This window comes from Pongo pygmaeus, chromosome 12, assembly GCF_028885625.2.
Source record: "Pongo pygmaeus isolate AG05252 chromosome 12, NHGRI_mPonPyg2-v2.0_pri, whole genome shotgun sequence".
Classification (NCBI taxonomy): Eukaryota; Metazoa; Chordata; class Mammalia; order Primates; family Hominidae; genus Pongo; species Pongo pygmaeus.
The window spans coordinates 70,131,818-70,149,469 of NC_072385.2; the positions used below are offsets into that span (position 1 = coordinate 70,131,818).

At 35.5% G+C, this 17,652-nt stretch overlaps 1 protein-coding gene across 7 annotated transcripts in view; it reads left to right on the forward strand.

Annotated features, from left to right (window-relative positions):
- Nucleotides 1–17,652, forward strand: part of WDPCP (WD repeat containing planar cell polarity effector) — a 464,584-nt gene that overhangs the window by 137,862 nt on the left and 309,070 nt on the right. For all 7 annotated transcript variants that reach the window (XM_063648672.1, XM_063648673.1, XM_054475134.2 and 4 more), the window contains exons 7-9: nucleotides 6,900–7,014; nucleotides 9,217–9,350; nucleotides 12,849–13,040. In XM_063648672.1, the coding sequence (XP_063504742.1) occupies nucleotides 6,900–7,014; nucleotides 9,217–9,350; nucleotides 12,849–13,040 (441 nt within the window). The remainder of the gene's footprint in view (nucleotides 1–6,899; nucleotides 7,015–9,216; nucleotides 9,351–12,848; nucleotides 13,041–17,652) is intronic.

A 17,652-nucleotide genomic window follows, 5' to 3' on the forward strand; every position in this document is an offset into this window, starting at 1 on the left:
TTCAAGCTAAGGTAGCTCAATTACTTGCTATGGGGCACTTTCAATCTTGAAAAGTAGCATTAGTCATCAAAGTGATAGCCCTGAACATGGTTAGAGACACACAGGGTGGGTTTCCTGTGGACTGCTGATCTGGACTGTGCACTGCCCACCACTCCATTTGAGATATCTGACCAGGCTGTCATACATGAGAGAGGATAGCTTATTACATTACCCTTTCTTTATGTGAGAAAAGGATTGATTAAAATTTGGGAAGTTTCCAAATCTGCCTAATGAAGACATGGAAAACATCTTTGCTTCCACAGCAACTCATTTACAAGCACTCTTTTAAAGAGAGGCTCTGTGATGATGGCTAATATATAAAGGTGGTGACAGCCGCAGTGTCTCCAGACGTTGCCAGATGTCATGTCTCCTGGTGGCCAAAATCATCCCTAGTTGAGAACACATGCACAGTTCCCAATAGGGTTTACCTCCTATGAGAATGTAATGCTGCAGCTGATCTGACAGGGGATAGAGCTCAGGCGGTAATGCTTGCCCACTCACTGCTTACTTCCTGCTGTGTGGCCTGGTTCCTAACAGGCCACAAATGGGTATTGGTCAGTGGCTTGGGCGTCGGGGACCCCTGGTTTAGAGGGAGACTGATCTGAGTGAAGAAAAGAGCTGGAGAGAGAAAAATCAGATGGGATATTGCATGGAAGTCAACTAAGAAGTGAGAGTTAAGGATATTAGTTCCTAAACAGTGGTGGAGTATGTAGGATTTGTCATTAATAGACCTGTCTTGATCTCCACTTTCCCACTAATTATGAGACCTTTGATTAATTGCTTTACCTTTCTGATTGGGAATTAGTATGAGCATGAGATTAACCTTATTACTATTGTTTTTAAAACTTGCATACTTATTTTGTATCAGTTATACTGGCATTTTACATGCATTATGGTGCATATAAAAGTCTTCTGTAAATTATAAAATAATATACAAAAAAAGTGTTATCTGATTTGCCTTTCTCTTTACTTCTCCCGCTGCTTTTAACTCTTTAGATCTTTAAAACTACTGACAAATACAAAATCTACTTCTGGACCTTGTTTTATTTTGAGATGCCTCCCTTTACCACCTTGCCTGCTCTTTTTTATTTTCTGAGCTACCAGAAGCCTCCCTCCAACCCCTTGCAGTGGAATAGGACACAGTCTTGGTGCTCTTTTTCTTTTTTGTCCTACCAAATTTGACCATGTTTATAAATACTTTCTAGGAATGATCACTTTTCTTTTATGCAAATATAGTTAGCAGGATTTTAAAGTTACATTAGGGATTGAAATATGGCATCATTTGTTTTGTAATGAGAATAAGTGAGAAAATTAGGTTATTAAATTGAAATAGACTTTGCAGGCAGATTTCTAGGTATGCATGTATTCCATATATTGAATAACACCGTACAAATCTTTGGGAAATCCCACTGGGAGACCCCAGTGAGGAACCTCACTTCTCTATCCAGAAAAATACTTGTTTATTTCTTGTTCTTTTGTTTTTTCTCCTTAAGTCAATTCTCTGTAGTAAATCAACTAATTTTTTTTTAATCCTTAACTATATTCACTTTTGTTTCCTGACGTGTAGGAGGCACTCACATGTTTTTTTTTTTTTAACCTACTGAATGAACAAAACTCAGATGTTATTTATGTTTTGTTTCAATTAATGATGTCATCTGATATAATTTTCTCATTCCCCTCAAAGTACCATTTCACTTCCAATTTAATCCTCAATCTAAGTACTGTAGACTTTAGGGTTAAGAGAAGCGAATTTGAAGAGCCATCTGGGGATTGTGAAAATCATTTCTGAGTTTCTTAAAGAGAAAGCTTACCTTCCCAGTATGAGCTTATTTGAAGAAAATGAAAAGGAGCAAATGAGAAAGGCAACATAAAGAGACATGGTCAGAGCAGGAATAATAAGGAAGGTACTTTTTGTCTGGAGGGGTGTCAAAGAAAAAGAAGAGTTTCGGTTTCTATTTGCCTCAGTTATCTCCTGCACAACATTTAAACAACATTCAAATTGGGGCAGTGTTGGGAGATACCACTGGCCTTCTCGTTGGTTCATCCTGTGGGTCTTTTCAGTTCAGATCTGCTTCAGAGATGCCTCCCTTTACCACCTTGTTATTTTCTGAGCTACCAGAATCCTCCCCCCAACCCCTTGCAATGGAATAGGACACTGTCTTGGTGCTCTTTTTCCTTTTTGTCCTACCAAATCTTACATAGACCCTTTCCATTTTGGAGGTCTTAAGGACTAACCACTTTGGGGAAACAGGCAGAGGTGAGAATAGCACTTTCCTGTCTGGGCTGGAATATTCTTTCCTTGACTATCTTTTTCTAAGTCTAGTTATCTCCATTACAATATCCAGGAGTATCTTTGGCACCAGTACTTGGCAACTCTATGCTTCCCCATAGGCTGTTTTATAAAAATGCGTTAATTAGCTTATTAATTGATTTATACCTTCTTATTCCAAAATCTCGTGTCAGGGATGCCTCTAGTCCATAGGACGTTTGGAAATATGAAATGGTGGACATACTTGATCTTTCAAGTATCCAAACTCAGGTTCAATAAGAGGGCTAAACTGATCTTTTGGGTCAGAATGTCCCAGAGCTCAGAGCTTAGATCTCTTTCTGTCTTTCCACTCATTTTTTAACGGAGAGCATGTCCAGTACCATGGCTTTAAATACTACCTTTGTATTGTTGATGACTCCCAGATATACATCTGTAGTCCCCCATGAAGTTCAGACTCATTTCTGATTATGTACTAGATCTCTCCACTGGTGTGTCCATAAATACTTTGAACTTAATGTCTCAAAATCAAACTCTTGATTCTCCATAACCTAAATTTGCTTTTCTTCTAGCATTCCCAATCACAGTAAACTGTTGCTCAGGCCAAAAATCTTTGAGTCTTTCTCTCATATGCCACATTCAATTTTTCAGCAAGTGCTAGTAGATACTTTTTAAAATATATCTCAAGTCTGCCCACTTATCATTTCCTTCAGCATTACCATTCTAGTCCCAAGCCATCATCTCTCACCTCAACCACTGCAATAGGCTCGTGATGGTCTCCTTGCTTCACTCTTGCCCTGACTCCCCGCTTTAAAACATAAATTATATTATAGTTCTGTGCTGCTTAAAACTCAGTGACTTCTCATCAACAAGGTCTAACCTAACCTGGCCCTTGACTGCCTCTCTGACTTCATCCTCTATGAATATCCCTTTCACTCACCCCCCTCCAGCCCCACTGGCCTAGCTTTCTTCAATCAGCCTAGGCACATTCCCACCCAGAATTTTTGCATTAGCTCTTCTCTCTGCCTCGAACTCCTTTTCTCCAGATATTTATGTGGCTTGTTCTTTTACTTCATTTGAGTCTATATTCAAATGTTATTTCCTCAGAGAGGCTTATTTCTTTATTAGCCATCTTGCTTAAAGTAGCACCCTCCTAAATTTGCTCTATAGTTCTTATTCCTATTGTACATTATATTAAAACTATTTGTTTTATTATCTGTGTCCACACTTGAATGCAGGCTCCATGATGCCAGGGAGGGTAAGGGCATTGTCTGTTTTGTTCATTGCTGTATTCTCAGCACTTGGAACAGTGCCTGGCTCATATGATAATACTAAATATATATATTTTGGGGTAAATGAGTGAGTTTATGAAAAAGTGGCTGCACCTATTCTTTGAGAAGGATTCTGAAGGAATGTCCAACCTCACTTGGCAGGATCCATAGTCTCCAAATCACTGCTCCTGCCTCCATGCATAGATCAGTTATCTAACCAGTGTATGCATGCTTTTGGCTCCATGACACTCACCCCTCTGAATCTTTTCCGGCATCACTTCCCTCATTTACTTACTCTCACAGGCTGTACTTTCCTTCTTCATCTCATAAAAGTGGGTTTTTAAAAGAATTTTATAACAAATGCTCATATATAGAAAAAGCAGTTTTTGTTAGGATATGAGAGTTATTTCATGAGAGCAGTGGTGAGAACAGAAAACAAGGTAAAAGAAATTAGACACTTGGAAAAATTAAATTCCAGAGTTCTGAAGGAACTTGCAAATATTTTGGAGATAATATCCTGGTGAAATCATAGCAAATGGGAAAGGCAACAAAATATTGCATTTTTTACTAATTATAACTCACCTGAGTGTCACACATCTAACATTGAGTCCAACCTGGGTTACAAGGTTTTTAAAAAGACAAATGTGCTCAGAGTTGGTTAACAGCATAGTGAGGATATTTGTTATTTGATATAGGATTCAAAGGGGTGAGTGTCATGGAGGCAAGAGCATGCATACATCGGTTAGATAACTAATCTATGCCTGGAGGCAGGAGCAGTGATTTGGAGACTATGGACAGCATACTACAATTAATGGTTGAATAATAATAATAATTGCAAACACTGTATGCCAGGCATTATTCTAAATGTTTTTTGTAAAAAGTTGTTTAATCCTCATCCTATGAAGTAGATACTATCATGTTTATTTTCAGGTGAGGAAATGAAGGGACAGAGAGGTTAAATTATACTGTCAGTGTCACACAGCTAGTAACAAGTAGCCAAGATTGATTTTATTCTGATTTCAGAGTCTGTGCTCTTAACCACTGTGTTATTATCCTTGAATATTTGAGGTGGGTGCTACTGAAGAATAATTGGGGTGACTGTTGAAGTTGTAGGGAGTCAGTTGTATCCTTAACCTCAATCTCAAGAGTCACCACCTTCTCAGTCAGGCTCTGAGTCTACCCAGTATGTACTTCTATAATAGGTCTGGTAAACTGGTAACAGCACTTTATTAGTTATTTGCTTTGATCTCGACCTCTTTCTGTTAACCTACTTTATTTAACCTACTTTAAGAATTATATTTGATTTCTTTTTGGGCCCTTAAATTTAATTTAGTGCTTGGCATATAATGAATATTCAGTTTTTGGTGAATTAAAAAAATGAATGAAGGATCTTGAAATTGATTACAACTGACCCATGGTAGAATAGTTTTCCTGTGAAGTAGTGAGCTCCTGATCACTGGCAATATTCAAGCATGGGCTAGATGCTTGAAGGGATGCTGCAGAAGGAACATCCATGTCATATGAAAATGGAAAATTAGACCAAGTTTTTTTTTTTTTTGTAACTGCAAATTATCTGATGTTCCATTGAGTTAGTCGTGATTCTTTCTCCAAACATTTGTTGAGCACCTACTGTATTCCTGGCACTACAAAGATAAATGTGGCCAAGCCAACATCCATAAGGAGCTGGTAGTCAATGAGTAACTAGGAAAAGAAGTGCTTAAGAGTATAGGTGTAAAGCTTTAGTAGATAAAAATAAATAGAAAAGGGTAGATTTTAGAGATGTTTTGAATAAAGGAGGAAGGGGAGAAGTAGATATAAAAGATGTCCCTAAAATTGCCTGTCTGAGAAGGAATTTGGGGAGTTAAGACCACCTGCTGTGTTGCTATGGGGGATTCTTCAAAAGGGAAATATCACCATTTGCCATTAAGGTATGTGGTAGGGCTGGGCGTAATTCAGTAGAGATTAATTTGTGAAGCATTTTAAATTTCTTGAAACAAATGTGCCTTCTCTTAGTAGTCTCCAAAACCCATAAAGATGATTAAGTACCCTCCCCCCAACTCTCTGCCCCTGTAGAGGTATTAACGCAAAATGGAATAATCTGTTAAGTCAAATAAAGGTAAGCTTTCTGGTGACTAGGACAAGAGTTCTAACAGTAAATGCAAAGCAACTCTTCAGTTTCTTTTCTGAATCATGTGCCTGGAATCTGTTAGGCAGTGAGGAATGGTGGTCTGTCTTTATATTACCCTGGTCCCTCATGCTGCTTATCTTTCACACATGTCCAAATATGTCTCAACACAGAATCATCCTCTCTAGTTGGGACATGATGCCTAGGTGGGTGGGGGATTCCCCTGTTTTGTTTAAAATCAAAGTTGTCTTTGAATTTGGCTAGCATGTTTGTGATTAGTTTACTGACAATTGGTTTTTTTTCTTCTTATACCATATGTTATTCCATGATTCATCAGCTTTGAGTCTGTTGCCTTGAAGGTGAAACAATTTCTTCCAATGTTGATATTTTATAATCTCATAGATAACAAGCATACGCATATGCATAGTCCTTTCAGAAGTTTTAAACATTTGGAGATGAATGAATTATGCTGCCACAAATGGAAAGGAGCAGTATAAAATTATAATGGTGATATCCAATCATCTTTTGTTGAGTGCTTTTGTGAATACTGATATTGATAAAGCCTGGATGCTCTACTATATTCCTTTATCTCTCCTTGTGAAATTGTTTCTGATATGTGTTGTTTATGATTTTAAAAATTTAACATTTTACTTAATTGCCTTGATTTACATGTATTTTAAAATTTTAGACTGACAAGATCTTTATTTTTAGAAGTAAGTAGTGTTTAACTTCCAAATAAATGCATATCATTAGCTGTTTATATTGTAATAGTGGCATCTCTTCTATATTTAATGTGTAGCAATGACTATTCAAACCTCAAGAAATGTTTTAGTTTATAATAGTAATTTTTCAAAATAATAGAATACATTACATTTTCTGAATCCAAAACAAAGCAGTTATTTCTGCATATGTGCTTTCTAAGTATTTAGAAGAATAGATTTCTAATAAACATGGCCTAAATTAGGTTTCTGCATGTAGCTTTAATCAATGCATTTATTGCGTTGCATCCTTTAGCCACCTTTCTCTTTTTACTCACAATGTCAGTATTGTTTTTCAGTGAAGAAAATTCTTTATAATTTCGTAGTGTAGATGCATGTGTAAAATATCTGTATAAGTTGTATATTTGGAGAGAGGTTTTTTAAAGATTCTAAATCACAGCATGTCTTCCTCCCTCTCTCCCCCCCTTACCTGGTTTTAGCTCCTCTTTGGTTCAGGTGTGCTGGTGTCTCTAAGCCTTTCTGGGCCACAGCTGGAGAAAGTGGTGATTGACAGAAGCCTGGTGGGGAAGCTCATCTCAGACACCATCAGTGATGGTAATTACCCCCATGTGCAAATCAATTGCCTACATTAACAGTGGGGCAGGAGAAATAGTGTGTCAACAGGTAGACTAATTATTACCACTGGGGACTTGCAAACACAACAAGTAATTGCTTGTAATAGCATACTTACACCCCCTGGGACCAATACAAGTTTCGACTAATATTTAATATCAAAGTTTTTTTCTTCTTGTCAAGTGTTAAGCTTATATTCTGAGTTGTTTTTTACTTTTTCCTTAAAAGAAGTGAACATTTTTTCAAAATAGGGTTTTGTTTTCATTCTTTCAGAATTATTTCTCTATAACTGGTACTTCAAATATATATTTCATTTCCAAATGAATTTTGAATAAATAACACAAATATATCAACACAACCACCAGTAAACAATTGATGCTTTGGCTCTCATAGGAAGATTCTTTGTTATTAAAGTCTTGGAGAGATTTTGGGCTATATTTTCTAAATAGTAAAGACCAATGCCTAATATACTGGACAATCAGGTCCTATTAAGTGACATCTCAATCAGTCTGTAATTGGTACAAAGCGCATAAGAAAAAGATATTAAGCCAGTTATTGAATAGGAAGGATACTGACATTTATTGAACCAAAACGCTCTATATGCTGGGTTCCTAACCTACCTATTTAATACAAGAAAACAATTGTATAAGGTATAGTTATTTCCATTTTTACACATAAGGAAACGAAGCTGAGCTACTAAGGAACATGTCCAGAGTCATATAGCTAGAAAGTGACTGAGCTAAGATTTGAATACAGGTTCTGGCTGTGAAGCCCATTTTCCTTTCACTATACTGTTCTGACTCCTGCATTTTTAAAGATTGTATTATTTTATTCAAGGTAAAAAGGTTGAGAAACATTGTATTATCATGAAAGATTGAAAATGGTCAGTATCTTAAATTTAGTAATCAAAGGAAGTATGTCCTAGTGGAAAGGACAGAGATGAGAATAAAGAAATCTTCCGTCTGCTGTGTTCTCTTACTAGCTACCTCTGAATAAAGCAGACACAATCACATCATCTTTGAAGAAAAGAACTCTGCAGGATGGCCATAATTAGCAACATTACCGATAGTAATAAGCTGGGGGTAGGATTGTAAGCATGCCATTTCCCCTTCCTTACAGGAGTAAGCTGCTGAGGAAGCTTACCTGTAGAAGAGGTTCCATTTTCATATGTCTAATAATTGACCCCTTCATTGGTACTGCAAATAAAATACTGGCTGTGATGATTTTGTTATATTGATGCTCCTCAATGAGAATTAAAAGGAGACTTTGAGCACAATTCGTGTCTCTGAGTTATCCTTTTTCACATATTTCTTTTATTTGTACCCAAAATAATACACTCTCATGGGAACATGGTAACAATGTGATTTCTTGGCAGTTCTCCAGATTCTCTTGTAATTGTGTAGATCCACTGTTGGTCACTGTTTGTATGGTGAGGGGTGTGAAAGTAAAGGAAAATGTATAAAACATTTAATAATTTCTTTATGCTAGGAACAATGCAAAACATTTGTCAAATTCCTGTAACATGTTTTTATCAATAATTTTATGTAACATTAATAGCCCTTTATATAATCCACAAATATTTTTTACCTACTTGTGTGCTTTAGTGACAAAGCTGTAGAAGTATTGTGCTAATTTTCATTATTAAATATTAATTTATGTAATGTACATATTGATCATAATATGCTTTATTTCATCCAGCTTGTATACCCCTAAAAGAAGATTCATTGATGAAAAATTTTTAATAAAGAGACTGGTAGAGAACACTGATCAGTATCCCCTAATAAATCCACTTTATCCTCAGATGGTTTCTATCATGTAAACATAGGATTAAACTCTTAGCACAAATAAAATGGAATGTTTTCATCTCTACATTCAGGTGTGAAATAGTTTTTTTAAAATACCTTTATAGCCCTGGTTCTAAATACATCTCATCCGGTGGTGGCCCCCAAATATCAGTGTATATTGAAATAGTCACAGGAAAAAAACATCACACATGATTAGATTGACAATTATTGTTTATTCCTAATATCTTTAATATTTTTATAAAATGCTATAATGATATTCAAGAGACTTTAGTGATTGCAATTAATATGTATGTTTGAAAATAGCTTTTTGTAACATATCAGTGGAAAAATCTATTCATTATTTTATTCTAACTTGGTATTACCTAATTATGTTTTTTAGCTCTTCTCACAGACAGTTTTATCATCTTATCATTTTTGGCACAAAACAAACTATGTTTTATTCAGTTTACCAAGAAGATGGATTCTTCTGATGTAAACAAAAGACTGGAAAAACTCTCAGCCTTGGATTATAAGGTAGAGATTTTGATTTAAATAGTCATATTATTAATTATTAAGGTATATGAGAGTATCACATTAGTTGGTATTCTGCTCATTATTCTTCAACATTTCTGGATTTCAGAAAAACTGGAAATATTACAGGATTAAGCTTAATTAACTGTAAACAGTGGCCATCCTAAGTTTTCTTTTATACTCTCACTATGGGGAGTTGTCTAACAATGGCACGTTTGGAGCAATTTATATAGTATTTATAGACGTCAAAGACAGATAATAGAGGCAAGTTACACTTTTGAAAATGGTTTTCATGCTAGTGGTAGTATATATACCATTCTCATTTTCCCCTAAGACCCCATAATATCTTTCTAGGGTAGGATAGCTTTCTAGGGTAGGATAATTTCCACTTCACAAGAAAAGAAAGAAAGATGAAGGCACTTTCAAAGGTTAATAGAAAAGTGTAATAAACAAGGAGGGGGAAGAACCCTCCCCCTCCAGCTATAACTGGACAAAATGCAAAAAGAAATCTCCTTCATGTGTTAGTATCTTACCCTTCACTAATTCCAGGTAATTTGTTTCCTTCCTGTATCAGGGGCTTTACATCTATTAAGGCAGAATTTTTATTTTAAGTGATGTGTTTAATTTGAGTTTGCCACATTACATTTTAACTGCTGGGAAGGCATATTCTCTGCTAGGATGAGTATCTAATACATTTTCCAGGCTGTTTCAGTTCAAGGCCTCTTTTCAGCAGTGACTTGTGTTTGCAAGATTGATCCAACCTCTATGATGTGGATTTGAGACAGTTCACTGTTCACTGGGAACAGAGCTTATATACAGCTTCCTTAAAAAAGATGCACACTTATGCCGTACCTAGAGCATCTGTAGCAAGAGCAAAGAGTTTGAGAAGCTAGCTCTGTAGCTTGAAATGTGTGTGTGTTTTTGGCAAAGTAGTATTTAACCTAACCTTTTGCCCTTTGGGATTATTACTTATGAATGAGGTGGTGGTGGCGCGGGAGGATTAAGTTTTATTTAGCAGAAACATTTATTCTTAAAAAAAGATTTTTAATGTGGAATAAAATAAATGAGTTTTTCATTGTGGTGATAAACTACCATCTAGTTTCGTTTGCCAGCTTTGTGAAACTTCTATAAAACCTTAATATAGATTTTTTAAAACTGGAAATTAGTGCTACTTATTATGTTTGGTTAGCCAAAACAAAAATGGTATTAGCATTCTTAAAGGGATGTTAGTTCTAGAATGGCTAACTTAAGATTTACTTGAAATACTGTTTATTTACTAAAATTGATCGGTCTTTAAAATGCACCAGTGTGCATTAACTCAAACCATTTAAAGTAAGTATATGTAAAATTCTGGATGACTAGTTTCTTTATCTTAGGTGTGATAGCTTGATAAAATCTTCTCAACTGAAGAGTAGTAGCTACCTGAGAACAGAGAGAAACTGTCAAGATGTCATCTTTTCTTATGAAAAGATGAGGGAAAGAGATCTAGCGTTTGGGTCCTTAAACCTTAAGTAAGGGAATTACTTACTTGCTTATTTGAATATGCCTTTGGATTTAGGAAAATAGGAACATTGGCACTCCATGTCATTTCTATACATTAGAGAAGTAATCTGTTTCCCTTCAGAAAGCTCATTAATTTCATTTCCTGGTTTAATATTTAAAATATATATTTTTAATACTTAGTCAAATCTGCTATTTGTCCATTGGAAGGATATTTTAAGAAATTTGTTTATTTTACGTTCCCTCTTGGTCATCATGACAGAATACTGATAATATTAAACTCATAGGAAACATGAAATTTCCTAACATTTCATAACATAAGTGATTTGCATTATGTGACAACTGAAAATGTCAGTCACTCATTGTGACTCAATTTCCTCATCTAGAAATTCCTAGGTAACATACTTATGCAGCAAATCAGACATCGAAATTATGTATGTGTATTTTTAAGTACTTAGCAATTTCATCGTGGTATTTCTCTCAAATAAGAAGACTTAAAACAATGATATTGAGAGCTTAAATATAAGAAATTACACTTAATAGCATAAAGTACATCTGTGTTGTCTGTCATTGCCCATTTGGATTTTAAAACAAGGAAGTGGTATAGAGTATTGTACTTTTGCTTTTCTTTACAGTTGTACCATAGTTTAATTCTTTCAGATTGACATAATTTTGGCAAAGAAAATTGCAGAGTAAACATCCTTAAACTATTGACCTTAACAAGTTTTCCTGTCTACATCTGAAAAAAATCCAATTCAATTTATTTAACAGTGAAGGGACACTGTGAGGAGTTAAATGTTTACCATGAGAGAACAACACTGGTAATTACTTTGATTTCAGTTCCTTTTGATGTGCATTCAGAGGATGAAGAGGTCAATAATATTATGGCCATGCAAATAGAAAAGGGTTCCTTTTGACCATATTGAAAAAAAATAGCAGAGGATTATTAAAGCATTAACCTTGGTTTTAATGGCCTTGGTTGAGTGGTGAGATCACAATTTGGATGAGCCTGATTATTTACTAAATACAATACATAAATGCAACGGGTTCTTAACACCCATTGCACTCTGGCATTATCGCATTACTGCCATCCTTTGTTGCCTTGCAGACAGGAATATGAAAGCAATCTGTCATGTAGTGAGACTGGCTCCAGAAGCATTTCTCTGATAAGAAGACCCCCTGCCCTTTGCTAGTGTCTGGTCCAGTAGGCTTAGCCATGCGCTTAATCCCCAGAAAGTGGTTCGATTATTGCTGACCAGCAATGGCAAGATAGTTTTTTTTTTCTTCCAAGCTATCAACCTTCCATTAATTCCTTAAGCAGAAATACGGTGCAATCTATATTTCCTTGGCATGTGTCACACAGATGGTGCCGTGCTTATGTTTTCAAATAACCATGTTCCAAAATAACATAGTTTGAATAATAAATTCTACAAATCCTGCCTAAGAAAGAGAAGCATAATTCTCAGAAGCTGCATAAACTTTTATGCATGATGCTGTGGCTTATCCCTTTTATGCAGAATATATGTGTATACGTCGCATATATTCTTTAAAGAGATATTTGCCTCAAGTTGTTTTTCCTTTTTTTGTTGTCAGTCATTGTTAACATGTTATGTCTTAAACAGTAGTGAGACTCTCTTGGTCAGCAGTACTGAACTTGTCATTTTATACAGCTGGTCCTAAATCCTATGTGTAGGTCGATGCTGTCAAGCAACCTTGACTGTACATTTTGGTATTGATTGGAATTGCTACATTCAATTCCTTCCTAACTCACATTTCTTCTTTTCCTTCCTTCGCTAAAAATGGGGAGAATTTTGAACATATGTCTTTTTTATATATGTGTCAGAAGAATTTGGTAAATTCTGACACCTTCTTACGCACATGTTTAACATGCATATTTACTTGCATGTAACTACATTTCCAGATGCTTTAATTTTTGTAATACTTGAGGATTTTGCATCTTTTAAAAGAAATGTTTCATGTATGCTTTTTTTAAATTGTTAGATTTTCTATTATGAAATACCCGGCCCAATAAACAAGACAACAGAGCGACATCTAGCTATCAACTGTGTTCATGATAGAGTTGTTTGCTGGTGGCCACTGGTCAACGATGATGCTTGGCCTTGGGCCCCCATTTCTTCTGAGAAGGACAGAGCCAATCTACTCCTCCTGGGTTATGCTCAAGGAAGACTAGAGGTAAATCTAAAACAAATATGTACATTTTAATAAAGTGTAAATAAAATAGAATTATTAGATTTTCTATTCTGGAATAAATGTGAATTTTTTTTACCTATAATTTATGTTTTACAAATATTCAAAAAGTGTCATATCTAGAAGATACCCAGACAATTCCAGGGCTGGCTAGAATAGTGTAGTAATTAAGAGTCCAGGCTTCCAGGTTCAAATGCTAGCTCTGCCACTATGTAGCTTCCTGTCCTTGACCAAGTTACTAACTTGTATGTGCTATAGTTTCATTATTTGAAAAATACAGTTCATGATGATAAATGAGTTAATACATGCATTTAGAGCAATATCAATGTATAGTAAGCCCTGAATCACTGTTCACTATTATGACTTGTTATTATCATTATTAGTTCTATTATTACTGTTTACTCGTGATATCATGCCTGTGAAAGCTTTTGTTACCAATTACTCTCTTCAAACTTCAATTAACAAACATTAGTTAAATGCCTATATTGTGTAAGGCCCTGTTGTGCCAGACCGCATTTGGGGCAAGGATATTTAAGGAGAGCTATAGATTATGAGGTGAGGACAGTATCCTCTATCAATTCATGATAATGGTTTGATCATTCATTCATATATGTGAACCTATGTGTATTTTCAGTTTGTACTAGTACTTTGGTTACAAAATTCTCTGTTTTTGTTGTATTATAACTGTAAAAAAAAAAGCTCCCTCTCCCCCACTTTCTTATGTAGGTAAAATAGTATGTTCCTATATTTGCCTCTAAATCAGTTATCTTTTAGACTTTAAGGAGTATTTCCCAGACTTAGTATGCAAGATAAGATGAATACTCTAAGCTTCTGCCTGCTTCTAGCTAATTCTGTGTTCTGTGGCTTTGAGTAGATCACCTACCCTATCTGACTTTAGTTTTCTTATTTTTAAAACGATTGATTTAATTCAGATAGGTCACCTCGAGGTCTCTTTAACAGCTCGAAAAAGTGCTTCTATGGATCCTGAAGCACAGATCTGATTTAGACATTGCCTGCTTAAAAGTCTTCTGTAGATGCTAAAACCAAACTCAGCCTCAGCACTAAAAAAACCCACCCTGATTGCCCTTGGCCTACCTTTCCAGTGTTGTTTCCTTACATAAACCATGTCTTAGTCAAATGAATTTACTTGCTGACTCATTATTTCCTACCTCTGCATGTGCACATTAATGGTATTTCTACTTGAAATACCCATGTCATTTAGCAACTGCATATCCCCTGGTATGAAAAACACTGTATTTCATACCAGGGGATATGAATAAGAAACTGTCCCTGCCTTCAAGGATCTTAGTGTCTGCCAATAAGAGACAAATATGAAAATGTGTAAGTGCATTAAAGTGTTAATGGTGCTGTGGGTAGAGTATGTGTAAGCTATAGTGGGACCCAATAGAAAGTGGTGATCGATTCTACTTAGAGAGATGGTAAGTAGGGAAGATTGAAGAGGCTTCCCAATGTGCTTAAATATGAGCTTGGCACACAATTTTACTTTTTAAAATTATCCTTTCTTATCTAACCTTTCTAGAGTTGATATTATTAGCTCTGTGGAACGATTTGGCTAGCTTTTTCCTTTTCTCCTCTCTGTAACAGTACCAGAAGGAATTGATACTTGAAAGTTTGGTAAAACTTACCTGTAAAACTTCCTGGGTGTGATGTCTTTTAAGAAGGGTAGATTTTTTTCATTACTGATTCCATTTTTAAAGGGTTGTTTTTTTCCTTAATTGGTGTTTCTAGAAAATTATTCATTTTATGCATTTGAATATTTTTTCATAAAGTTGTATGCAAATTTGTATGTGATTCTTTATTCACCACTGATTGTATAATTTCCTCCCTTTTGATCTTATTAAGATATGTAATTCATTTTTTTGTCAAGAGCTTTTGTTTTAGGAATTGGCCCTTTTAGTTATTCTAGCAACTGGAAAAATTTGTAAAGATTTCTTTTTTAGAGCTTCATGTGAAAGTCATTATGCAAAAAGTGTAATCTTGTAGAAGAAATTTCTAGGGCATTAATTGTTTTTCTTGTGTGTGTGTGTGAAGACACAATCTTTAAATACAAAGTATAGAATTTTTTTAGAATATCGTGAACCAGAAGTACCAGTCTATTAAAGCAGTATTCAGCCATATTCCTTTAATTTTTTTTTTTTTCAGTAGCAGCCAAGGGACTTCTTGGACTAATCATCAGAATAAAGATACAATATGCTCTTAAATCCTAAAATTCAAACTAAAAAAAAAAAAGCAGCCTTGTAGAGAAGAAATTTAATCATTAGATCTACTGAGCTATAGAATTTTTAAAAAGCATTTAATCATCTAGGTTCTATCAGAAAAGATAAGCTTTTATTTGGACAATGGCAGGACCCTAGAGCAGTAGTTCCTAGCTTTGACAACACATTAAGATCACCTACAGAGCTTTTAAAAGAGGCCCACCGAGACCAGTTACATCAGAATCTCTGGAGGGGAGGGAGTATCAGTATCTTTTACAGGTTCCCTAGGCGATTCTCATGGGCATCCAAGTTGAGAACCACTACTATACAGCAAACTTAAAAAAAATGTTTTTTAAGCCATCTTTTTTACATAACAGACCATGAGAAGGATAAAGCCCACATACTGAACCAAATGAGAGTTTTAACAGTAGATTCTAAGTAGAAAATTGGCTTACCAAGCAGCTCAAAACAAAACAAAACAAAGGAAACATAGAAATAAGCTCTCTGTGACTGAATTATGTGACTTTCAGAGGAGAAACATTTTTAAATTATTTTATGGATATTAGAAAACTGCTGGTCTAATTTCACACCACAGAATTGTAAACAACAGTCCATATATATATACACACACATATATATACATATATACATATATATACATATATATACATATATACATATACGTGTATATATATATATATATACACGTATATGTATATATATATTTTAGACGTAGTCTCGCTCTCTCACCAGGCTGGAGTGCTGGAGTGCAGTGGCGCAATCTCAGCTCACTGCAATCTCCGCCTCCCAGGTTCAAGTGATTATCCTGCCCCAGCCTCCCAAGTAGCTGAGACTACAGGCACGTACCACCACGCCCAGCTAATTTTTGTATTTTTAGTAGAGATAGGGTTTCAACATGTTGGCCAGGATGGTCTCGATCTCTTGACCTCGTGATCTGCCTGCTTCGGCCTCCCAAAGTGCTGGGATTACAGGCGTGAGCCACTGCGCCCAGCCCAACAGTCCGTATCTTAATTAGAAGAACAGAACAGAGAGAATTATGTAGTCTAAGAAAAAATTCTTTTGAAAAATATACAGTAAATAGTACAGAAAAAATTTCTTATCAATAAATTCATTTAAAAATATTAATATATTTTAATGGTCTATATGTAGATTATCACATATAACATGGTAGTTGTTTTCATTTGAATTTCCACATACTCTTTTTCTTTTATTTTTCAACTTATTTTAGAATTGGGAGGTACTTGTGCAGGCTTGTTAACAAAGGTATATTGCAGGTTGCTGTGGTTTGGGGTATGATTGAAACCATCACCCAGGTAGTGAGCATAGTACCCAGTAGGTAGTTTTTTAGTTCTTGTCCTCCTCCCTCTCTCCCTGCTCTACTATTAGTCCCCACTGTATATTGTTTCTCTCTTTATGTCTGTGTATACCCAGTGTTTAGCTCCCACTTATAAGTGAGAACTGTTGTATTTACCTTTCTGTTCCTGCATTAATTCACTTAGGATAATGGCCTCCAGCTGTATCCCTGTTGCTAGAAAGGACATACTTTTGTTCTTTTTTATGGCTGCATAGTATTTCATGGTGTGTGTGTGTTTGTGTGTGTGTGTGTGTGTGTGTATCACATTTTCTTTATCCAGTCCACCATTCAATGGGCACCTGGGTGGATTCCATGTTTTCGCTATTGTGAATAGCACTGCAGTGAATTTACAGGTGCACACGTCCTTTTGGTAGAATGATTTATTTTCTTTTCAGTGTATACCCAGTAATAGGATGGCTAGGTCAAATGGTAGTTCAACTCTTAGTTCTTTGAGAAATTTCCAGACTGCACTCCACAGTGGCTGGACTAATTTACATACCCACCAACGGTGTGTAAGTATCCCTTTTTTTCTGCAGCGTCACCAATTTCTGTTATTTTTTGACTTTTAACAAAAGCCATTCTGACTGGTGTGAGATGGTATCTCATTTTGGTTTTGATTTGCATTTCTCTGATGATTAGTGTTTATGAGCATTCTTTCATGTTTGTTGGCGATTTGTATGTCTTCTTTTGAGAAATTCATGTCCTTTGCCCGCTTTTTATGGAGGTTATTTGTTTTTTGCTCCTTGATTTGTTTATGTTCCTTATAGATCCTATGTATTAGACCTTTGTTGGATGCACAGTTTACAAATATTTTCTCTCATTCTGTAGGTTGTCTGTTTACTCTCTTTATAGTGTTTCTTGCTGTGTAGAAGCTCTTTAGTTTAATTAGGACCCACTTAATTTGTGTTTTTCTTGTATTTGCTTTTGAGGACTTTACCATAAATGCTTTGCTAAGACTGATATTGAGAAGGGTATTTCCTAGGTTTCCTTGTAGGATATTTATAGT